The sequence below is a fragment of the Chamaea fasciata genome, unplaced genomic scaffold, assembly GCF_029207755.1.
Source record: "Chamaea fasciata isolate MVZ Bird 193981 ecotype frontalis unplaced genomic scaffold, bChaFas1.0.hap1 SCAF_9, whole genome shotgun sequence".
NCBI classification, from domain to species: Eukaryota; Metazoa; Chordata; class Aves; order Passeriformes; family Sylviidae; genus Chamaea; species Chamaea fasciata.
The window spans coordinates 16,292,213-16,318,172 of NW_027094094.1; the positions used below are offsets into that span (position 1 = coordinate 16,292,213).

The 25,960-nt window shown below is 37.4% G+C and overlaps 1 protein-coding gene across 1 annotated transcript in view; it reads right to left on the reverse strand.

The window, feature by feature from the left end:
- The window catches only part of TBC1D12 (TBC1 domain family member 12), a 41,277-nt gene that overhangs the window by 3,964 nt on the left and 11,353 nt on the right, over positions 1-25,960 (reverse strand). Inside the window, 9 exon segments of the mRNA XM_066191214.1 lie at positions 1,677-1,748; positions 2,415-2,509; positions 4,036-4,116; positions 4,662-4,768; positions 5,105-5,222; positions 6,797-6,879; positions 8,557-8,672; positions 13,490-13,546; positions 20,173-20,296. Of these exon segments, the coding sequence (XP_066047311.1) occupies positions 1,677-1,748; positions 2,415-2,509; positions 4,036-4,116; positions 4,662-4,768; positions 5,105-5,222; positions 6,797-6,879; positions 8,557-8,672; positions 13,490-13,546; positions 20,173-20,296 (853 nt within the window).

Below are 25,960 nucleotides of genomic sequence, written 5' to 3' on the forward strand. Positions count from 1 at the left end.
TTCAGCAGTTCAAATGCTCTGGGAAGTCTCATGATCACAAGTCCTTAGGACTTGAAATACAAGTTAAAACCACACAGGGTGAACGCAGAGCTCACGAGAAACAAAACCTGGTCTCAAGTTCATTGTTGAACTATGGGAAAAGCAGTCATGGAGAAAAACTTCACATATGGGACAGTTTAGACCCAGACAGATACCTTGGAACTGAGACAAAATTCTGTTTCAGAACACTCAATACATGTCTTTCCACTCGCCAAACCGTATTTTTTCACATATATAAAATTACTTCTAGGTGGTTAGCTGCAATGCAAGTTTACATTTTTCCACCATTACTCTCCCAAAACCACTTTAGCCTGCAACAGAAGTGAAGAGCATGATTCTTGTAGTTAAGTGATGATCTGAATACCTATTATGCTAACAATAATTTTACCAATTTCAATTGCAATCATCTTTATTCCACTGTCTCTAAACATTCATGCTGCCTGTTCCCATTAAAAAAAAAAGCCCATGCACTCAGCATTTTAACCAACTAGGGAAAAGTGTCTCGATATGCATCAGAAAAAGTCTATCAGCTTTCCACTTCTGGAGGATAAATACGTGTGGAAATAAGATTACATTACATTTACTGCCATATTACCAGTAAAAAAATGTGATAAGAAATACCAAGACTAGCTGTATTTCTAATGGAAAGAGAAGACTTATCCATGAAAAATTACTTATTTGCCTTTTGAAACTCCACCCTGGGAACAAGCCGTCTCAGAACCTGCAGAGTTTGTAATCTCACTTAAAAAATATGGGTGAGTCTCCAAAAATGAGGTCACAGATGACAGAATTCAGGCTTAAAAACATTTCAACTTGAAAAACTGACCAGTTATTTATGCAGAGTCCCAACCATATCTGATTTAGAGAGGAAGACACACCCTGTGCTAAATAATGCTTTGTTGCATGGATGAGACTTAAAACTTTTCAAGTGTTTTTGAGCCCCAAAGCATTGGAGCTTGTGAAAGATGTTCCTAGATACCCCCAGGAACAAGAAGAAAAAAAACTCTTCTCTTCATTATTGTTCATTACTTAAATGCTTCTGTAAGCTAACACCATTCAGAGAGATGATAGGTTTAGTTGGTTCGTTCAGGGGTTTTTGACAGTTTTTTTAATGGGGGGTTTTTTGCTTGTTTTTAAACACAGACATGTTTGCTGAAAACTGTCTCATCTTCACTGAACTCAGAGGGAGTGATTATTCTGTGTCAGCAAGACACTCAGAAGGAGTTTCTGGATTTTAGGATGTGCAGTAGTGAGGCAGGGAGTATCACAATGGAAATGGCAACGGGGAAGCAACAGTGAGACCAAACAAGTGAGGTGCTAACTAGAAATCCACTAACACCTTAGGGGTTTTTCCCTGTGGATACTCTGTCACAACTATAATGTCTTGTGAACACACCCATTTAGAATTTTCCATGCAATCCAGACACTCAACACTGACATTCAGTACATTTTCAGCCATTTAATTGTCTCTAAGAACTACCATCATTGTGACTGCTATGAAATAACAGCCGAGGTTTAATTATTTTTTTAAGTACTAGTAGCATAAAGTTTAGAACACCTATTTACTTAATATACTTTAATACATGACATCTTTAGCTTATTTGCCATGTGATAAACACTTTACAGCAAATACTTACATATCCCACGTCTGGTCTGTAACATGTATATGCTCCTAAAACACTATGCAGGAGATCGTGATAAGGACCACCCTAATCAGAGGAAAGGGCAGGAGAAAAAAGCATTTATTTTCAAAAAAATCCAGGACAGGAACAAGTTGATATTTTAAGATGCGAGTCAGTGAATTGTTGCTTATTCATATCTCAAATACCATTTTTTTAACTCCAAGCATTACCACAAATGCATTTGAGACGTTAAAAGAAAAAAAAAAAGTAACAATAATACTACTAAATAATTCAGCAAAAATCAGTACATAATAGAAAATGAAGATATCTGGTACAGATCCAAGATTGGTCTTTCCTTCTCAGAGACAACTGATATTTTAATTCTTAGTAGCACAAGTTACTGTATTACGCTATTGCATGTTATTTTATATACATGTATGTGCATATTGTAGCTGTATAAAAATCATAAAGCCTGAAAAGGTGTACCAGAACACATCAAGATTGCTGTAGCAGTGAGAATACTCTCATTTCTGCCTGTAGTTTCATAATCTTCAACAGGACTCTCATGCAATTTTTCAAGGAGAAAAAACCCCTCATAGTCCATCACTAAGTGTCTCTACCTTATTCTTACTTAAAAAACATTTTAAAAGTCCAAACAACTTCTAAAAACTATTCCACAGTTGGCCAGTTATATTTCCTGTTTAACTATTCAGAATTTTAAAGCTGTCCTAACTAAAGTTAAAGGCATCTTACCTTCTGGAAAATATACAGGGATGGAAATGTGCGTGATATATCCAACTTAATTAGCTCCAGACTAGCCTCACGATCAGCAACAGATGCACCTGCATCTGCAAGCAAAACCAACATTTATTAAAGCTGATAAATTCTACAAAACGCTGAACAAAACTCCTGTAGGCACATAAAGACAAGGAAGGCAGCATTCACCCAAGAACCTCTAGAAGAAATACTGCTAGCCCTTGAACTGTCTCTGCCAATCCTCTCCACAAGGACATGATAAAAACACTAGTGATAATGTGGGAAAAAAGACAGGTAGCACCTGGGGAAAAGGCTCTTTCAGAGGGCTTAAATCAGACAAGATTTTCAAATGGAAAGCAGAAGATGACAATTTGATGAACAGACTAAACAGAACCTGCTCTGCTGAAGCTTGGAAAGCAACATTTCATTCCTGTCTTCCTAAAACTATGCTAGTTGCTCTTCCAGACTTTGCTGCCAAAGATTAGTAATAAGCACTGTCAGCTTGCTTTCTTTTCAGAGATGAAAATTCTATCACTCTTAAGTTTTCCCTTATTACTGCATTTCCCAGGACATCTGGCACAATTATTACAGCTCCTTCTTCCTTCATTCCCATCCAGAACTATTACCTCTCAAAAAAACAGATTACCTAAGTTTTCCCCAACAGACAGCCCACAACCCACAACAAAAGAACAAAAAACAAACCACCACTTCACAGACCAAGGGGCATGGCAAACATGTTTTCCAAGGATAAGCATATTTACAGACATATACACACAGAATTTTTTATAAATTGCTTGTCTCAAGACAACCTTCAGATGAGTCACAGGGCTATCCCTAAGGAAGACCCAAATAATTTACAGTCAAAGTAGGCAATTAGTTCAGGACAGGCTATGGCAAGTGTAAACAACTAAAGTAATGGAAAAGGCACTATCACAGGGCAGGCAGCATTTTAAAAAATATCAATCAACAGCACGAAGAGTTAACCTTTATAAAAAGGATACATCCAACATTAAAAACATCACTGGTACTATTTTTTACAGAAAGAACATCCACAGGAGACAGCAACATGCCAGTGAAAAAACTGCATTCTACAAAAGAGTGCTAACATCCCCGCTTAATAGATTTGTGAGGAAAGGCCATCTGGGCAGGCAAAGAAATACAAGTGGGATCTGAAATGTGTCATGTTTTATGTTTTACACCTCTCCGTTCCAGAACCAAAAAATAGAGGATATTCTTTTTTCTTTCCCAAAATCATGGAAGGGATATCAACTAAGGAGAACCCATCTAAGAAAAGCTAAGTAAGAGCATGCATTGTAATTTAGTTTCCCATTTCTTCTTTTTGTATTTTATCTAACATTTTCATGAGAGCCAAGTCTTGATATTTCAGAGGAAACATTCATTCGAAAGCAGCACATGCAATATTTTAATATTTTATTGATACAATAGGTACTGCCAAGCCCCTTGCTCGCTGACTTGTTATAAGACAGCAAACATTTAAGTAGGGAATTACTTTAAGAATGTTTAACAAGTATTGTTAATGTTGAAATTGCCGAGGAACTTGTGAGACTTCCTATATTTGTAAAAGTGAATAGGAGGTTGTTGAGCTCTCAGATCTCACCTTCTATGTCATTCTCAGAACTCGTCTCACTGAAGCTTTTCCATCGTTCCTTAGCCCTCGACAAGAAGATTTCATAAAGTTCTGCAAGAAAGCAAAACAAAACCAATAACCAAAATGGAAGTAGTAAGACAAGCACCCATCCAAGACAAAAGCATACCACTATACACAATTTCATAGTGTGCACTCTATTGTGCTTTCTGCTGTGGTGAGCATGCAAACTATGACAGGGAAATCATGACTTATGTAATTCAGATTTGTATTTTTGTTAATAGAATGCTTACAATTCATCAATCATTAGTTATGAAATAAAGCAATTCCCCTTTTCACCCCCTTAAGAAAGCAAAGCTATAAATTCTCAATTTTAAACATAAGAATTATTTTCGGGGGGGTGGGGGGGATTGCACTACCTTAATTCTTAAAATACTAAACATTTTTGAAAGCAGGTTTTGAACCTTGTTTCCATAATTTATGAGGCTATGATGCCTAATTGCAAAACACACTTGTTCCTAACCTTGCAAAATACATTTCTTCAGAAAGAAATTCACCCTGGTTTTTTTTTAAACAAAAGTTTACATTTTTCTTTGAAAATAACCAATGCATTAACATGTGATCTGTTAGGAGCATACCAGGAGTGATGTTTAATTCATTTCCCACAGCTAGACTCCAAACCTTCCCACGTACACTTGGGGGCAATCCCTGCCACCACAGCTCGCGAACTCTTCGGGTAGCACGCCTAATACGTGGAAGCAGGGAAAAGAAGAAAGAAAAAGAAGGCACATATTGCACATCTTTTCTAAAATCACTCAGCAATTCACAAGCAAAATAACATACTGTTTACCAAATCAATATTCAAAGATCTGCTGATGCTAAAGCCCCATTAAAAACCCCAAAACATTCAGCTCCCAGAAAACACATTTCATGTTGCTCTGTAATGACCTCACACTCTATCATGGCAACAAAAACTGACTTCTTGACAACACAGAAAAGGAAGATAAGGTATGAGGGTCCTCAGTTTCCAGAGGAGAAACAAGCCACGCTTGCCTCATTTACACAGTAGAGCTTTACTTACATGCCTTCCCAGTTAGGTAGTATTTCATTGACCCAAATCACCATAGCACTAGCGATATTCTCTTCTTGCTTGAAACGCTCTCTCATTATTTTTTTCCTTTTATGTGCTTCTTTAATTTCTGTTAGGCATAACACGTTAATAATTCTGTATTAGTGTATACAAATTATTAGGTAAATTATTCAGCTACTACCCAAGTATTTAGATGTCTAAATGATCGAGGGTAAATTACACTTGCAAGTACTATTTCTGTTGATTGTAGGTGTATTTCTCTGGACATTTTTTAATTTAAGCTAAGTTGTTCAAATACAGTGATTTAGACAAGCAAAAAACAGGCTAGAAAACTCAGATAATTCTCTTCTGCAGTACACAGGATAACTAATAAGCAAGCACATCATCAGTGCTGTTTTTCCTCTCATGATTTTCAAACCATATTCTATCTGAGCCTTATTTTTTTCATTAGACTAATCAGCAGTATTTGTGGATAAATTTATTATTTAGAAGTACATCCATTTTAAAACTATTCAAATTTTACTGAAGCTTCCACCTAAAAGGATTCTGTATTTTCTTTTCTGGAAACAGGACCTAAAAGACCTAAGACAAAGTCACAATGCTGGACAAGAGAACAATGTCCTGCCTTCTGTTAAAAAAAATGATTTGTGGATTCTCTTATTAAAAAGGCTAAAAGAAGGACAGAGCAGTGCTCTCCTGACATCACTCAGAACCACTGTGAAATTGCAAGACATTTTCTATTTAAGCATGCACTGGACACATCAAGAGAGTAAACATGTCCTCCCTGGTAAACAGATATGGCTGACCAGCTTCAAGTTTTTACTGAAGCTTTGAGTGTGCAGCAACAATAAACCAGGGCACACACATGAAAACACCACACATGGCTGAACCTCCAAAGATGCTGTTACTAAAGAACACAGATCACAACTTACAAGATACACACCACAAGAGCAGAGTGAAATGCATTGTCAAATGCCTTGGATTTCTTTCAAGGTAAGCTGCCACAGACCCACAGAGGATCAATCAGTTCAGAAGCATGTATCTTTGACGACAACAGCCCAAGTAAAACATGCAGCACAGATTCTTAAAATAGCTTATTCCCTGAATACTAGGCACAAGACTAAAAAAGTCCTTTCAACAACTATTCATAAATTGACACAGTACTAGATGCTTCAGATCTGTTTTTTAAATTAACCATGTCCAGTGGGAGTAAGGTTCACACAGGTACAGCTGATTGGAAAATAACCCCAAAGTTTTCATCTGTCTTCACATTGAAATTGATCTGAAATTCTTAAGAAACCAGATCTTTAAGCAGTCAGCTTTATTATAATTTGGCTCTTAGTGGCAACTGCAGCAACACAGCTTGAAAAAAAAAAGAGTCCAAGTACCCAGAAACTATCTAGGTGATCAAGTATACACAAGTATCTTTTAAAAAATTAAGTTTTTCCTTAAAAAGTATATGAAAGGTTAAGTTGCATTCTGAACCTAGCTACATTCACTGTAGCAGAATAACAATTTGATCGCTGAGATCTGTTTTAAACTGCATGCCCCTATGCACCAGAGAATAACCCAGATATTAAACAAGATGTTCTTTACTGTACCCACTTGCCTACAAGCCAGGATTTACTTTATTTTTGCAGCAGAAGTGAGAAGAATTACAGTGATTGTTGGCAGTTGACATACCTCGTTTTTTTGCTTCTGCCACCATCTCGTCGTATTCTTGACGGTGACGTAAAGCCTCCTCCACTGATTTGGCAGGAAGATTTCTGAAAACAAGTTGTTCCTGAATTCAATACACACAAATGACATTCTGGACTATTTCAGAACAGGATTAAATCTGGTTTCTCTCTAAAGTGAGCTTTGGGGTTGCCATACTGTCAGTGTTCCAGTAACAGCTGCAGAGAACTGCTAGATGTTTGCCGCTCCTGTTTTTTAGTTCTCCTAGAGCTTTCCCCAAAGTAAGGTTATTAAATTTGTTGAACGCCTGGAATGATGCTCAAGTGAGTGACAAAAGGGAAATGCTGATATACCATTTAGTTATTTATTCCAATGCATTTCTGCCCATGTGTATTTTAATCATATGTTTATATTAAATCCATGAAGATGTATTTTCCATAAAAGGCAAAGGTTTTTATCATTGTAGTTAACCCTTTAAAACTCTCACAAAAGAAGACAAGTTTCCCAAAGGAAAAAGGACAGATCACCACTGATATCAGAGCAAAAGCTAAGAAAGCTTGGTGCAATCTAAGAGTTCACCAGATAAAAACGTTTTTTGACTTCATAATGATCCCCTAATTGCCAAACACACTTCCTCTTCACCAAGGAGACCCACTTCAAAGCAAATTAAAACACAGTGCTTGGTCTCAGCCTCTTACCTAATCTCTAGTCTACTTCGGTCCGAAAGAAGTAGAACACAGTTTTGTCATTTAATATAAAAAAGTTTTCCATCTCCTTCATACAAGCAGGCAAAATCACTTATTAATATTTTCAATGAAAGTTAGAGCAGAATATATTTTCAAAGGTTAGACAGTGGCAACACACAACACGCTTGGGATGGCACTCCAATTTGAAACAAGTGTCATTTGTAAAAGCATATTTATCCTAGCTTGTGAATTGTAATACTATGAAAGTAAAGGAAAACATCAGCAATCCAGTCATTCCATCTCTTACTCTCTACCATACAGTAAAAGAAATAATGCATTTATGAAAACAAATACTCACAGCAATCCATAATTCCATTCAGGATATTTCTGTCTTAGCATAGAATGAGCTAATATACTCCTAGAGAGAATATCCAAAGAAACACTAATATGTTCTATTTTCCATTTCCTAATTGGAAGTGATTAGAGCAAACACTTAACAGTGCCATCACAAGCTTCTTCGTGGTACAATTTCAAAGTATTGCTCCGTTTGTTTTCCTCAAGCTCTTGTCAAGCAGGTCCTCTCTCTTTCCTTCAGCTTGCTGAAGGCTGTATAGCTGAAAATACTGACCAATATATTACCCATTTTTCATCACTGTTCTTATTTGTACTTAATGTGGGTTTTGTTACATCTGCATCTGCTGTTTCCTTGCCTCCAGCTGCACTTTTAGGTATTACCTACCGAATATGTTTTTACGTTTCCAAAATAGGGGAATGGAGGATAAGGGAGAAGGAAGTGCACACTGAGAAAGCAGTGAAGAAATCAATCAAGGAAATTCCTGAAGACTTTGAGGATGCCCGGAGCATGGTCACAGACAGCTGTGAGATACAGTAGTTTACAGATGGGTGGTTCCATTACAGTGAGACTGTGATACACTTAAAGGCTCCTCTGGAAGTATTTGTTAGGTTATTATGTGGGACAGAATAATCCAACGATTCTTTCACACAAGACCTGTGAATTTTAGCTCATCAGAAACGTATCTAAAATTCAGTCCTTCAGTTGCACAGCAGAATCATACTTACGCTGGTCGATCCTCCAGAATCAAAGCAGTCGTTGAAAGCGGTTCAAACTCAATATTTTTACGTCTTGCTGATGGGGGTGGAGGTTTATACATTCTTCCTGTCCGTGCTTCATATTCCTAAACAACATGATTGATACAAATTAAATTTCAACTTTCAGCCTCACTCCAAATTAATAAGCATGATACTACTTAATGCATAAATAATTTCATATTAAATATTTTAACGTTGCTTAATAAGACAGCAAGCAGCAAACACTACACTGATAGCAACAGTGCAGCTTTCCAAGACTGCTAAGTAAAGATGAATGAGAAAGCAGTTTCTTGTATCAACTAAATCTTTGATCTAATCTAGTTCAGTATTTCAACTGAGCATCCCAGGATCAGGTAGTAAAGATATCTACACAATCTACCCAGCCTAGCTAGTGCACAAGTATGTTTAAGCAATATTTGAAGATGACAATAAAAAAAAATCACCACTAACAACAAAGAGCACTAATCAAGAACAGGGGTCTCCTTCCATTTCTTCCACTTGATTCCAGCCCCTCTTAAGATCCAGTACACCTCTCATTCCTGAGGCCTCTAACAACACCATCACACCCACATTAACCAGAACCACCTACACTATACTCAGTGACACTACACCAGTATTTATCATTACAAGTCTGTTTCATACAATTTCCTTCCTCTGAGGTTAAAACATGCAATCTACTTAGGAATATTTAACTGCTTTCAATACACACAAGATTCTGAGGAAGAAAGAATTTTAATCCTTTTACTACAACAGCAACTCAACTAAACAGAAATATGATACAATCCTTAGGAAAAAAGCTAAATGGACCCAGATGAAAACCTCAAATCTCACATCCCCTTCTTTTTAGCCTCTGTCAATAAAAATTTACTGCCAAGTTAATGGAATAATATGCATCAACACCATTCAGCACATTGAAACAACTATCTTAAACAACTGGACACAGGAGTGGTGAGTTCTGTTGTAATTTACACAAGCACAAGAAGAACCAAAAAATCAATGCTCACCATATGAATGAATACACACATTCTCAGGCCTAAAGTTATTTCATTCCACTTAAAAATAGAAACAACATCAGTACTGCTATCATGCTGTATACCTCAGGACATGCCAGTACATTTGTAAATTAGGGGTGTATCCTGTGATAACACCCAGAGATCAGCATCCAGGCTGCAGTACAATAGCAATGGTATCCCTCCTATTCTTGGTAGAAGTTCTGATTTACTTCCATATTCTCCCTTGTAACAAGAGTCACCAAATCAAGTTCATTTAGTGGTCAGAGATGGAGAAGCTCAAACATCAGCAACCTTTTCAACATCTCTACATATCTAACTTGTATGCAAGCTCTAAAGGAAAAGAAAAAAAAAAGATTTAAAAAAGCACTGCAAGGTGTACATCAGAAACAAAGCCACTCTTACCTTTTTTAATACAAACAATAGATGTGAACAATGCTAGTACTTCTGGCTATCACATGTGCTAAGAATTGATACACTATTTCCAAGGCAACAGAGAAAGAAAAACACAAAAAATTAAAAATTCTTCAACAGAGATTTTCACAAGAGGTAGAACTCATCATCCAATTGTGTTTCTGAAAGTAAGTACACATCATGAACAGTTGGGCCTTGTAAAAAAGATATCACATGGGCAGAGAAGGAAAACTAAAAGTGTCACTAGAAAGAGTCAAAACAGAGACCAAAATAGCCTCAGGCTCAAACTGTCATGGCTGCACATTCCCCAAACTGAAACACATTCCAAAGCATCAGAATCTTCCAAAGGAAGATGCTTTTCCTCAAGAAGCCTGTGCTCTAGGAAACTTATCTGAAGATTAGATCCCACAACCATCAGATGTGTAGAGAACTTATGCAAATAAATTATCCATTTTTTTGGAGTACTTTGTATGACTAGATGTAAAGAATCCAATATCTTTAACTGATCATTTGATGCAGAATCTAAAAAGCTTTAGCTGACATAAAATTTCACTTTGACAGATGTGAGCTCTCCCATAACAAGGTAAAAATACAATTTAAGGTCAAATGTCTTGTCAAATGCTTAACATGCAGGGCATGTGCCAGAAGATAGAGCAGCTGACAGCTAAGATTCAAGACTACGTAAAACCCGTATATGTTAAAAAAAAAATATTTTTGAAGTGTCATATGTATGGTTTCACAAGCTTAGAGAAGGTTATTTTAAAAAATCTTTATTGCAACATATCAGGCATTTATTGAAAATTCCAGGACACTTCATAATTCTAAAATTAAAAAAAAAAAACAAATTTCAGCTTTAATAAAAAGTAAAAACAGTTATCTTCCTACTGAGTCTGGAACTGCATCCTGTTACCACTGCCAATAATTAACCAGGTAAGAAGCTAAAAGCATGTTTTTCCTGAAACACACTGTGACAATATACTTAAGAGTACTTTGATATGTAGAGGGACTCGCATTTCTGGTATTTATTCCTGCAGAGATACAGATAAACCTATTAACCTACAGACAGGTAACACTGGGGCTGGGAAAACATCTTCTGCTTATAAAACAGCATTTATTTAAGAAGATAAAGATATCTCAAATAGTATCTTCTTAAAACAAAACAACAAAAAACCCCACCCAAAAACCCAAATCCAAAAAACCCCAGCCCCTACCACCACAACAAAGAACACAAAAAAAAAATGCCCTGGTGTTCTAAAAAAAAATAATTTAAAAAATTTTTAAAAAGTAAATAAACCGACAGTGGTCTTCATTGCTTACACCTTTTTGTTATCACCAAGGAAAACATGCAAGTCTGAAGTTTCATTCATCTTTCTCTTGTAGAACCATAAAGGACAGTCAGATCATTGAGAGTAATTTTCGATACCTTTAAACAGTACTGGATTGCTCTCTGTAACATAAGTAACTACTCAAAGCCTCTTCTTCCAATGACCTTAGAGAAAGGAAAACCAGCTGCATTGCAGCATTCCAAAAGCATTAGTAGACCTGAAGTAGGGTAGGCTTGTGGGAATGAAGTATTTAGCTAAGTGCAAACACAGGGATTCAGTGTTAGAAGACAAACTTGCATCTACAGAGCCCAAACTATACAGCTGTAAAGGAATAAATACCAACCGTAAAATTCAACATGAATCTGGAAATAAGTATGATCTATTTATGATCCAACAACAAAAGCTGAACTCCTGGGAATGAGTGATAAAAGCCTTTGGTTACAAGGACAATGGCAGTTCTCACAGTACCAATTATACAGACAAAATACCACACATTCAATTCTGTTGTAGGTATGCTGGAGGAGAAAGACCATCTGATGTGCAGAGAATTTATGCAACTAAAGAATACAACATTGAATTAACTTCCCCCTATCTTAAGGATTGCCTCTATTTAAGTAGATGTCAAGGCATACTAATACTCCAATTAAACATCCTGAGTACGACAGTTTCTTCTAACATGCTTTCTCCTCTCTAATGCTAAATCTGATACTAAAACAATCAACTGTGACTTCTGCTGAGGAAACAGAATGGGGATTGCCATATATTGTGCAAATGGTTTTAAACCTTTCCCCCTTCTACATGCATCTGACTGGAGCAGATGAGTCTATGAAACATCTATATGATTATTTTCATTATTTTCTACAGCTAACTAGATATATCATCAGAAAGATTGTGTGCCTTCATTTGAATGGGTTGACGATCCAAGGATAGAAGCATTAACAGAATCACCTAGGAGTGCACCCATGTAGGAAGAATTTCTGCTAATGAATAACCCTACATAAGGATGCATATTGCCTTCAGGTTAAATGTTAAAATTGCTGAGCTAGCACTGGATATAAGGTGATTATAAGCAAAGAAGTGTTTATAGCAAGAGCAGATGTCACTGAAAAATTCTGTGAGTCATAAACTAGACATTTTCTCAGAAATAAGAATTCCAGATGCTGTCAGGACAGGCAGAACAGTACATTCTTGCCTAATTTGCAGGTGAAATAAAAAGAACAGATGTATTGATGGAGAAGAAAATACTAATCTTCACACAGTACAAAAGGACAACCAAACAGACACTTAAGAGTTTCTAGATCAATCTTCCAAAGTTAATGCCATCCACCTTCAATTCTTTGTTTGCTGTATTTTTTCCTCAATTGGATATTTAATAAGGTGCATCAAGTTTCATCTTCTTTTGATTACAAGAAGCCACAGGCCCTGGGCCCAATAAAGACATGATGAGAGTGGCCAGGCCCTGTAATGTGAGCCACAGGCATCAGAATCAACCAGCAGTTACATGACTGCTCTGTTTCACAGCGCCACAGAGCTAAAAAGCCAATCTGTACTATTCATGTTTGACACAGAGTGCAGAATTATATAAAAAGTTTACCAAGTAATGGGCATGCACAATTCTAGAAGGATGCCAGTCACAGCAAATAGATAAGGTAAAAATGTAACAGAAGTTTCAATAGCTATGCTTTTCTAGGTTTCCAATTTCACACTGGACGTAGCCATTAAAAGCATCTGAAGTGCCACTGTTAATAGCTTGTGTGGCTCAGTGACAGAAAGAAAACTCTAGTATATCAATTGTCAAATTTAATAAGGTGTTCAAAAATATTACAAATTAAGCCTTTCAACAACTTTTACCATTAAGCAATGAGGCACAGCAAACATAGAAAGTAAACTATGTCAAGCTCTATGATTGCCTATTTCTTGCTATTCAAGAACATGCAATATAAACAATAAACAATACTCTATCGCTTTGAGTTAGTGAGATTCACATGTGAAACTTGTTTATTTTACTAATGGTTTTTAATGAGTTGATGGTTAGTGCCATAAAATATTCATGCTACTGTGAAAATGTGATGTTTGTACTATTTTAATGAGTGCTACACAGCCCCATGCATGGCATCAAATACAACTAAAAAAAGTATATATTAAATTTCATACCCCTGTATTTAATAGACTGAGAGCAGATATTGATGCAAGACTGCCAGAACTGTCATCCTAATAAGAAAAACAGAAGCAGAGCCTTAGTGAATAAATGAAGGAAAAGATCATTACAAAATACCAACATGCAAGCCAACGTTTAAATTCACATGTAGAGTATTTATCTTGTATATTTGAAAAAACCTGGATGTGTCTGTTCCTCCTCCTTTTTCAGCCCTTCAAATATATATACCAAGACTTCCCACTTGTGCAGGATCTGTATAGACTTTGACTGGATTGTTTTTCTGGTTTAATTGATGTTTTATATTTTCAGCAATCAGCCCCTTTGCTCAAAGGGAGATTTTTTCCATGGTGTTTCTCAAGTGCATGACAAAGGCAGTCCCTGACACATCCTGTGTCTCCCCACTGCACACCACTTATGGACATTAGACTGACTTAACCACAGCCTTGGAAGGCACACACTGTTAGAAAGGAAAAACAACATTGTCCTCTGCCACGTTATCATCAGTATTTATAAACTGAAAGCTCAAAAGTGGGCTATACCTCAGCCTTGCTGGTGAGAACAGAGATGTATTTGTAATGCTTTGAGCAACAGTCACTTCCATTATAAATAAGATTCTAAGCACCATTCAAGCAGCAAGGCAACCAGGTATAAAAGCAAGCCAAGCTACAGGAGACCCTGTACAACCATGGCTCTGCACATTTCCAAGCAAAAGTCAAAGTTGGTTTTATAATGGAAAGATAAGCCAAGCTAAAAGATGGGGCGTGGAGAAAGTGGCAAACAAAGCCCACTGCTTTTAAGCCTTGACTTACAGTGCCTGGAAGAAGGAAAATAAGGTTTTTATCATGAATTCAACAAAACACACCTGCAGTGTTCAGAACCATAGAAACAATTTTTAAAGGCTTTCTTTTCCCTTGCCACACTATCTTTCCTTCTCAGTACTGAAGAACCAATGCCAGCCTTGGAAGGGTATGATTTATATTAAAACAGAACAACAAAAAAACCCCACAATCTCACACTTTAAAATAAATGTCCACGATACAGCCTGCCTAGATGATGATTTTGTTTTCTCAGCACTTCAAGCTCAGCAGTATGTCTGCTTAACCTGCAAATGCTCAGTTCTTTGAGAGAAGAAAAAAATCCTATGCATCATGCCTTGCTAAAGGAATTCAAAGGCCCAAGAGAAGGAGAGGGATCCACAATTAGAGGATCCAGAAGAGGGAAAAAAAAATCATGCCCCACCAAATCAAAGTAAAATATGTTCTATAATTTTATTACCTCAATTTATATTATTTATTTCCTCCAAATCCAGCAACTTTCAGGAACAGAAATGAAAATACATACCTATGTATGCCTACGCTTTCTTTATCAAGCCTTAGGAAGTGAACAGTTGCTTCAATACTCTTTGTAGCTGTCCTTCAAGACTTTGTTTTTAAAAACAACAGCAATCAGAAGAATTCACATCAGCAGATTCAATATTTCCACATTATTTTCAAAACACCAATCCCATCCCCCCTGTAAGGTGCTCCCCTGAAGGTGCATTTGTGCCACCAACATAGCACTGACATCGTAAGATGTTCTCCTTAACAAGTTTCCCTTGTCAAAGCAACTTGGGACATCCTGGCAGTAGGAGCTGAACTGTACTTTATGGCCTTTATGCAAAACAAAAGAAAGCATCTGTCACTCTGAGGTCCTACCAGTTTCACTACCATTGTACTGACAAGACAATCATTGAAGAAATCCAAAACACTGGGGAATGTCTATGGTTTACTTGTAGAATAGAGATTTTACTGATTACACATGTGATAATTGAATGATGTGGGACATTTCTTGAGAATCTGAACTGCTACAGCATCTCCAGAGAAAACCATCTCACTGCTTCTGGTAGGGCAAATTGTCATTCAGGTGTTACAGGTTCCTGGCAAGACCCAATAGCCCCATTAATTATCTGTCCTTGTTTCAAGGCAGATTGTTACCAATGTATTTCTGCCCTGTATCTGGCAAACAGGCAAAAGTCTTGCCTTTCATTTTCTTCCAGTAGTAGTGCAAGGTGAGCCAACATGACCTCTAAACAACAATCTGCTTAAGAATCACTCCTGTAAAAAAGCATTCAACAACTTCTCTGACATAGTCCTCGGGTTTGTTTACAAACACACATACACATTTTATAAGCATTAATAGCTTTGTGCACGTTTAAAACTCTAACAACCAAGATTGGAGGGAAGAGTTAATATTGCAAGCCAAAAGGTTTGAGTCATATGAAAACTGATTCAAAACACATCTGTTGCTCTGAAGAGAAGCCTCTGAAAACCCTTGTCCCTGGGAGACCACAGGAATTCTGCCGAATCAATGACTGCAATTTCTCCATTAGATCTCAGACTGGAGATAACAACATTGGAAAAATATTCAAGTGAAGACACTTATGGTTTTTTAGCTGTCAAATATTTCTTTTTCGTAAAGATTTCAGAGCCACCTCAAAGTATTTTCAGAGGTTAGATGTACAACAGTGACCCAGTCAAAGCTAGTATTTAACGGACTGTCTAAGATTAAAACCTTCCATTTTGTACACAAGTTGATAGCTACTGGAAAAGATGGCTTCACATCTGAATAAGCACTCATTTCTAAAATCACTGCAAGCTTTTAATGGTGTGGCAGATTTAAGTAGAAAAGAAGCTTTTTTTTTTCCCACTTCATTTAAGGCTGCCACTGAGGGAAGCATTATTAAAACTGCTGATAAAGCAAATTTAGTGTACGTGTTGCTTGGTTTTTATTTTGCAACGTGTAATTGCATACTTTGAGTTTACTTTAATTCAGGTATATTAGGACAAAACCTACCATACTGCTTTAAACACGTTAATAAAAAGTATGCAAGCCTGCTTTAATAAGCTAAACTTAATGACTTGATATTCAGAAAAAAATTATCAGATTAAAAGCTCTTTAACTGTAAACACAAAAACTGAAATTGAGCTTGCATTTTTAAACAGAACTTGGACTTTAGTCAATACATTCCAAAATGTTATATATCAGCCCACAAGTCTGTTTCTGCTTTAAATGCTTCTGCATTAAACTATTTCAGCAGTCTAATTTAAAGCAGATTTCTGTACAGACTGAAAAGAATTTACCAAACTGATCATTAATGACAACATGCTTCTTACAATAGCTAGTTTTATTAGCTGCAGTTCATGAAAAAAGACACACTTCCTAAAACCATCAAATGCATTTGACATTTGCAGTCCTGGGGAGTTGTTTTCCCTTTTCAAAAAAAAACAGTGAAGGAAAGAAGCCCAGAGGAAGGAGATGTCCAGCAAAAGAGTTGGCCTCAATCACATCATGCTTGGGCAGCTCTAAATCCAAGGAGAGATGAGCGTGCCAGCAGCTGCGAGTGGGGAGATGCAGCTGCCAAGAACTTTCAACCTCTGACCCAGTTTGAGCGAGCGCATCTCGCCCGCGGCGGCACAGCTGCAGGGCCTGTGCCGGCAAACCCCGCATGCTGCCGCGCCTCGGAAACGCTCATCGTCTTCTACACCGGCTGAGAGGCTTGCAAAGAAATTATTTACAGTAATATTCATTAGACAGTCTCTGAAGGCACAGATGGCTGGCATTGCCATCTGAAAAATGTCTGAAACGGTATCCCCAATTAAGTTTCCAGATTTTCTTGGAGATTATTCAAGATACTACAAGCACTACCTGACTTCTCTGGAGAGCCACATAGAGCAGTGTCTAGTTGATAGACAGTGACTGGGAGCCACAAGCATTCGCTTAAATGTAATCAGTGATTTACTACATCATCCCGACCATAACAAAAAGAACAAAGGAGGCTTCCTTCAACCAGGATGGAAAAGGAGCATATAAGCCCTATCAATCTTTTGGCTACAAATCTACAATGATGCAATTTTTCTTAGTTTTACTAATAGGAAAGTACTTCATGCTTCATGATATTGCCATAAAATTTTGATGTATTATCCTTATCCAAAAGACTTCCTCCTCCTATTAATTGCAAAGTTTTTCCTGTTGGGAGTTAATTTTTCTTGCAACAGGGCTTCTTAAGATCTCATCTTTTACATGCAGGATGCTGACTCATTACTCAGTTTCCTTAATCAAGGGTTTATTTGCACCCTCCCAAAGCTGGCCAGTGACATCAGTAAAGTGAAAGGACCGTGTCCAACCATGAAAAATAATGTTCAGGAATGGCAAGCTTTGTGGCTAATAATAAACTACCATAAACTCCCTCACAGGCAGCTTTCCTACCCTCTTGTAGTCTAGCACCTAAGGTTCATTTTACAAAAGCTGGTTAACAAGAAGTAACCAGGGTTCTGACCTCAAAGAGCTAAAATTGGGGGGAAATGCAGGGTTTCTGTTTCAATCATATTTGATCCCTCCACTCTGATTCAGAAAGTCGAAGTGCAAGTTTGGAGAGACATTCCATGTAGGTTATGAAGTAACCTGACAGGTTCACAGAATTGCATGTGAACAAAACACATTAAGCTTTAATCATATTTCTGTCAACTTCTTGAAGGCCTTATATTCTTTTCACTCACATCTCCAGCCTAGTGAGGAATTAGTCTAGAGACTACAGTCAGCCATTTGAAATGAATGCCCCACTGCTCTCCAATACCAAGTGTGCCTATATTCATTCTAACCCATCACCAGCTTAGCAAATTTGAACATTTTTTGAGAAAAGAAATCACTGGCTTTTCTTCAAAGGCATATGCACACAGACCTATATAGTAAATTTTAAACACACGCAAGACATTTGACACATGCTAATTATGGGGACATTAGGGTCATTTCCCAATTTAAGATCAAATTTCCTTAGGTACATAGCTCTAACTGTGTGCAGAGCATACTGCCAAAGCTGGTTCCCCCTTTGGCACCTGTATCTCTTAGCTCATGAGGCTTTATCTAAAGACCACACATGCTTTAGCCAAACACAAAGCTAAAACTATTAGCTATTACTGATACTTTACTCAAGATTATGTAAATCCAACAGTAACTCTAATCTGGAAAATATTATAGCATAAACCACATGACTAGAAGCAACTCAATCATGGTTAAAGATAATACATTATTGTAATATATTTGCTTTTCTGACGCTTTGGAGGAGTTAAAAAATGGGAACACTACAATTTAAAACAAACACAATCACTGAGGGACAACAGAATAAGAAAGTAGGACTATTTCTTCAGATCATCATCTTCAACAGGTTGCCCAGGAAAGCTGTGATCCATCCCAGGAAAGATGCCCCATCCCTTAAAGTGTTTAAAGTCAGGTTGGACAGGGCTCTGAGCAACCTGGTCTATTGCAAGGTGCCTGCCCATAGTAGGGAGAGTAGGACTCCCTTCCAGCCCAAAGCATTCTGTTATAACACGGTCTCCAGAGTCTTCACTAGTATCTTCATTACTAGAAAACAGTAAGCAGATGACAGGTAACACTGTGCAGGTTCTCGATTTCTTAGGATGGAAGAGACATCTGGATTTTACCACAGTGTTTTCACAGCACAAGGCCAACAGCATGCACCTGCAAGCAAACCAAGAATGCTTGCCCTCTCCCACTCAAAGAGGAAAACCACTCAAATAAGAAAATTGTATTTGAAAATGTAGAAAAAGCATTCAGTTTACTTCACAGTACAAACCACAGAATAACTTGGGCTGGAAGGGACCTTTAAAGGTCCTGTAGTTTCAATGCACAAGACTGATCTTTCTGTAATCTCATCATTTTTTTGCAACATTTTATTGTGTCACAGGTCCCACTGCATTAAACTCCTTTAAAAAGATCCTCACATTTTTCACTTTGGTTGCTCCCAAAAGGCCCTCTTTGTCACAAAGCTCTTTCTAGGAGATAACTGAACACTGCTTCATTCACAGCCAGTTACATCTGCCAAACACATCACAGCTTATTTGGAATTTAAGAAAGGAGACACAGAAAGCACCCTCAAGAGACTCAGGTTACTGTTTTAACCAACACAGGGGACATTCATATTTCCTATGTCAATAAATCTTTCAGCTTCAGGTTTGCACGCTAACGTGACGTTAATGACACATTACCAATTGCTCACCTTTGAAGACTGACATTTTAGTATTTTATCAAAGACAGATTCCACAGGAACAATTATATGGAAGTGCAACTTTGTGACAGAGGAAGGAAATCAAAGGTATCTTTGTGAAGAATTCCAGTAGTTCAAAAACAAGTTTAATTTACAGTATTATTTTGCAACAAAGTATCATGAATGAGATTAAAACATTAATTTAAAGAAGATGACATGTTTCAGAATTCTAACCAATTTGTCACAAATTACCTACATAGGAACCCTTCAAGGCAAGTATGATAACAGAAAAATTAGTCAGATTGCAGCATACCATGTAAAATAAGACAAAATTTTATGGGAAATTAATGCAAGTTCTAATGTCATGACAAAAACAGCTTAAATGCTTTTTGAACATATACCACCTTCTTGTAAATACTTTTTATAAGTACTGAGATGTACTGAAGAATGTACAAGATAATCATAAAACTCAAATTCGTTAGTTACTACTAATTACTACTATTACTTAAAGCCCCAGAAGAGTGTTCTCAGAGCACCGTGCGGTCCTATAACACCAATGTGGATATAACAGCCAAGAAATGCAGTACCTGTGTGTTATTTTACAATTTTCCTACCTAGAGTTGTGCAATGTTTACTCACCTGCTGAATAATTTTGGAATCCTTTGGAAGGTTTTCCCTGGGTGGGACTTTTCCAAACAACTTCCAACCAGGAGCACTTTGGACAGCAGGTTTGAGTTCCTTTGTCCTTTTAGTGAAAAAGTTTCTGGAAAGAGAGGAAGGGTTTTGTTTTGTTTATTATAAGCACATAAACAAAGTATATTGTGCCTACTTACAGTTCTTCAATTTCTCCACCAGTTTACCACTTGGGTGTACTGTAGAGATTTACTGCTCAGCAAATGCATAGTGCATTCTACTTTCAAATAATTAATTTGAAACGGAGCATCTTTCATTACAGGTGCTTTAATGCTAATATTTGTACTTAACACTCAACTTTACCTCTAAACTACTTTATGCAATATCAGAGCTTCTTTTACTAATAGCAGGCACTTTCTTAAAAATAAACAGCACGCAGCAGACTCTCATATATTTGTTTGGGGTTTGCTCTAAGTGCTTCTTCCTGACTTATTTGGAGACTGAAATAACAACAGCTGAAAAACACCCTGTAACTTAAGAGATTTAAAAAAAAAAAAAAGGAATTATTACTTCTACCAATCTTCACATCTCCAACTTTCATAGCATGGACTAGAAAACCAGGCAACAATCACACAGCTTCAGTTCAGCAGATAACCTTTACCAGTGCCTAGAGCAATTACACTCAAAGAGGCAGACAACTGCATTGCTCTTACTTCTTCGAAAGCCAACCATCACAAGACTGTGCTAGTGACCACTTACCAGATACTCAGCTGTATTATGTGACCCCAACCACAAGCTCCCACAGAGCGTGTTATGTACAATACTTTAAAAAATGAAAGAAATATATTTATTCTGAATACTGAAAAGTTACTCTCCAGAAACTCATAACACAAGGGGATTAAAAGCTCAGTAGCCTGTAAGGTTATTTCTCAGGAAGCTTGCCAGCTGACCTCAGAGAACAGAATATGGTGGAAGAGGTTTTGTGAACAGTGTTAACTAGCTAACTTCACACTCTTCTTCTGGAAAGAGATCCCCAGATTTATTCTTCGCTTCAAGTATTTGCTGTATTTTAAAATATAGTTCCTTTTCAAATTGGAAGCAGTCACGTTTGTGGACAGCAAACAGTCTCTCAGCTTTGCCCAGATAAAAGGAGCATGCTTCAACAACCACAATCTGAGTGCAAAGTGCTCAGGGCTCTTAAATTCCAGTGCTGTCAGGGTTTCTGGCCAGGCAACATAGTTTTACAATTAGAAACTGTTAGCGTTTGTAAGACATTGTATGGTCTTCAAACACAAGTTATCTTTTTAGTTCCCAGAATGTTTTTGGTTATCTGGGAAACAAACAAATGCCTGTAAAAAATCCCTTCAGTGCAGGTTTGCGTGAATGAACTCTACAGACCGTGAACTTGTGTGTAGTTGAGGATCTAGCCAGCAAAGGATCCAGCAAACAGCAAGCTGGAGAGACAGAGAAGGAGGTGCTGATAGACAGAGCATGGAAGCCTCCCAAAAACTGATAAGCTCAAGACTGGTGGTCCTGTGGAATCCAGGAAAAATTAAGAAACCTAGAACACCAAGACTCTCTTCACTCTATTTGAGGCCACTGCCACACACTACCACCATCAACAGCTTGCCAAAAAAGATTTTAAAAGACTGTGTTCAAGAAAACAGCAGTTGCTATAGGCAGGCAGAGAGTACAGGATTACACACACCTGATGAAAGAGAACATAGAGAGATTGTTTTGGAATGCCCAGATAGAATCTGTTGGTGCCCTAGTACACTGTGCCGCTTCTGTGGAAGTCTCCCAGATATTGTTCCTACCCAATTATTGGGAAAAGCATGTTTGGGAATAACTGATTGCATGGTTTGACTGGTTGTTTGCCATTAATGGAATCGAGTTGTTGCTATTAATAGTTCAATACAAATTGTTCTAGCAAGCATTGGGTTTGATCCACACATCCCACAACTCTGTCCCCACCAGAGAAATTTGTAATATCTTAGTCCATCCCTATGGAAGCAAAGTAAGTGCTCAGAAGCTACAAGACAGTGGTTTCTCACATATAACCTGGAAAGGAAGAACAGTGAAAAAGACTAGCCATGGTAGCCATGCCTTTAAAAAATACCATCCTCAGTCAATCCCAGGACTGCACACCATTAGTGAAATGAACAGATCCACCCAGTGAGACAAAAAAACAACACATGTGCTTACATAAAAAACAAAGGCTCATTTCACAAGGACACTTTTCACAGTGCTTTCTTTACATCTCTCCAGGTGGGAAGGAGAAGCATGCAAAGAATCATCAACAAAATAAGACAGAAGTTTTCTAAAGACAGTCTGTCACTCTGGACCACCCCACAGCCCTGCCCTCAAATCTGCAACAGCTGCATTTGAACTTGATTAGAGAAGACTTTTTACCCCAAAAGCAGGTATCCAGAAGATACATTCTGGAGTACCTTTCTTGACTTCATGGGTAGCAATAACCATCCAGTCTCTGTACATCCTGTGGAACACCACCACGATTACCTGGCAATGGAACTCCATTGCTAGCATATGTAGAAGCTAAAAGATGCATTTATCATTGATGGCAACCTGTCACTGTATCAAATTCATCATTAACCAGGAAGCTGGTAGATTTTTAAAAGGAAAAAGATATGTAAACATCCAGAAGTTTTAAATTAATATTTCTATACAAATTATTTAGGCAGGCTCATGGCTTTTACAAGACTTAAATTTTCATTTTTTTAAACTAATAAAACATTAAAACAAACCTTCCAGAATGCAGTCCGGAAGGAAAGAAGTTTTATTTTCATTGAGCTCATATTCCATGAAGTCTGTTTCTTGTGAAGGCAAAAAGCTGGTAAAACTCTGTATCATGTCAGAATAAACTTCACATAGAAATTCTAATCCAAAATAAATTAATGAGAGATTACAAATAAGATGAGGATGGAATGCATTGTTTTGGCAGCTAACAGTATCACATCTGATGTGTTCTTGACAGCAGTGAAGTTTTACAAAAGCCTTGTTAAGGAACAGCATCTGTGAATGCTTACAAGTCGCATTCACTGAACTGCAGGAACTGTACTAGATTTGATATATTTGCTGCTGCTTAGAATATTCATGAGTTTCACTGGTCCTGGGAAGAGTCAACTATTGAAATGGCTGAAAAGTCAATAGCATTTTGGTAGAGAATCCATTTGAAAACCTCAAAATTCCTTAAAAAAGAGCCTACACTTCAGAACTGAACACTTCTTTCTGTTGCAAGGACCCATGGGACAGAAGTATTAAATTAGTTCATTGATTTAAGCTCTGGTTTACCAAAGCCCAGGGGAAACCTGCAAGGCTTTTTTCCCCTTCTTCTTTTCTGTAACACATAATAGCACTCTCAAATGACACACCAAAATGTTTCAGAAGGTGTCTTGCAGAGCTCAAAAGCTAGACGAAGTGCCACAGAATGAGAAGTTATTGGCACAGACCAAGACATCTATTGCTAACACGGTTTGGATTATGCTAACCAAAAACCTATGGGCTCTGATCACACAGCTCCAAGAGCTGTAATGACAGCTATGACTGGTGGGTTCTCCCCTTATTTTTAACAGCGCTGCTTCAACTATTCCTGCTTGTGCCCAGGATAGTCTGTGCAAGTTTCACCACACTGGTGGTACATCAATTCAAAAATGTTAACCATTTCTGCAAGCCACATTACCACTATGTTCTACTTATGAAATTGCTTGTTTCCACTCCACTTGTGCTTTTAAACTCACTTTTTTGTTGCTATTTAAGATTAATTAGTGTCGTCTAAGTGCAATTAGAATTAAGTCTCAGAAGGGGATAGGTGGAACTTGATACTCCAGTGATTTTTTAAATTTACTTTGGGGTTTTGGTTTCTCCCCCCAAAAATATCTCAACACAAAAAATTTCTTTCTGATATCCAAGCTAGCTATAGAACAGTCCAACAGGGCAACAGATTTCCAAGATTTAGAGGAAGTTACGGGAAAATATGAAACAATTACTTCAACCTTGATCTTAAATTTTATCCAAAACCACACGTGCTGTATTTGCACAACAGCCACTCAAAGAAATCTGAAATGCTTCGAACAGCAGCAACCACAAACACGAGCAGGTAGGAAAGGCTCCAGGGTAGATACATCTCCAGCACTCTGCCTCGAGGTATAATTGAATCACCTCTCCACAAGAGCAAGAGTCTGACAAGAATCTTGTTTGACCAAAAGTGTCAAACTAATCTAGTTTCAAGCCACACATCATTTTGCTACAGTTCTTTCAACAAAGATATCATACATGGATCTCCCCTTTGTACAGCTCCACTGTGTGCCACAAACAACAGGCTATCAGTATTCCACGGCTTTGTGCATCCCAGCAACACCCTAAGTAGCTTTCCTTCCCAATCATTCAATCATAAGAACTCCATAAACAGGCTCAAGCGTCACTTATTCTGACACTTTTAGCAATCTATAGGCTGATTTCAGGTGTTGGATGTTACACCTGACCCTTTTAGGATGAAAATCAGTATAAAGCATATTAAAAATGAGACTACTTTTCTCTAATTTATTCATCTTGGACTACAGAAAAATGGCAAAATTCAAGTGAACTCAGAGGAGTGCAGAAACCATGTGATCATCATTACATGAGGAAAGTATGCTTCCTTACTGGTCCCTTTAATATACAAAAAAATTTAATTTGAAATACTGCACTGTGTCAGACAAAAAACACCCAAACAAAACACCCCCCCCCCCAAAAAAAAAAACCAACACAAACAAAAAACCAAGAAAAACCCCAAACAAACAGGAAAAAAACCCCAAACAACAACAACACCAAAAAACTAAACCCAAACCAAAACCACTAAACTGTAGGCATCCTTGGCAAATACATGGTGTGGCACCAAAGAAACATCTTCTTGCCAAATAAGATATTCAGAATTATGAACTATATTACAAATAAATTAATGTTGTAGTTATATCTCAATGCTGAAAGGTAAACTACTACTCTCTGATTTCTCATCCTTACAAGACAACTTCAAGCTTGCTCAAAATGTTTACTCATTAATTTACAAATAAAATAGCTCCAAAAAGAGACCTCAAATTATACTAGCATAGTAAAAATTACTTTTTTTTAGATAAAAAAGCTAACTGTCAAAATCTTTTTCTGACTTTTACTTTACACACAACTATCTGGTTTACTGTCATTTTCCATCATCAATCATTTCTTCTCATTGCATCCATCTTTCAAGAGCTTTGATAACAGGGAAGTTGTTATGCCGAGAAAACAAGCTTTGAAAGCCAGAGAACTGACAGAGGAAGCGAGGGCTGATTAGATTTTCCTTTTGATTAAACATCTAGTACCTGTTAGTAAACACTGCATAACTGCACCATTTTAAATGCAGGGAAGCAACACGCAAACAGGAAGGAATCAGCACCCCAGCAAGAACATCCTCACTCTATCATATACAGCTTTTCCTCACAGAATCAAAAAGGCTTAGAATTGAGCTCCAGCACAGAAGTAATGCTACAAATGAGCACCAAGTTGGACAAGAAGAAATCAGTACATTTTCTCTCTGTTTTTAATATAGTTACAAAAATGCAGTTAAAAGCCCTGAAGTTAAATTTCTCTGCAATAACATTAAAAATCTACTTATTCCAATATAACCTCAGAATGTGTAAAAGGAATGAAGTAACAAAAGTCATTAAAAACTGCATTTGTATAACAAAACGACTGATTTTACATCTCCACAAAGAACAGAGTTCTCCTTGCACATGCAATCTGCTCTTGCTGCACCCTATGC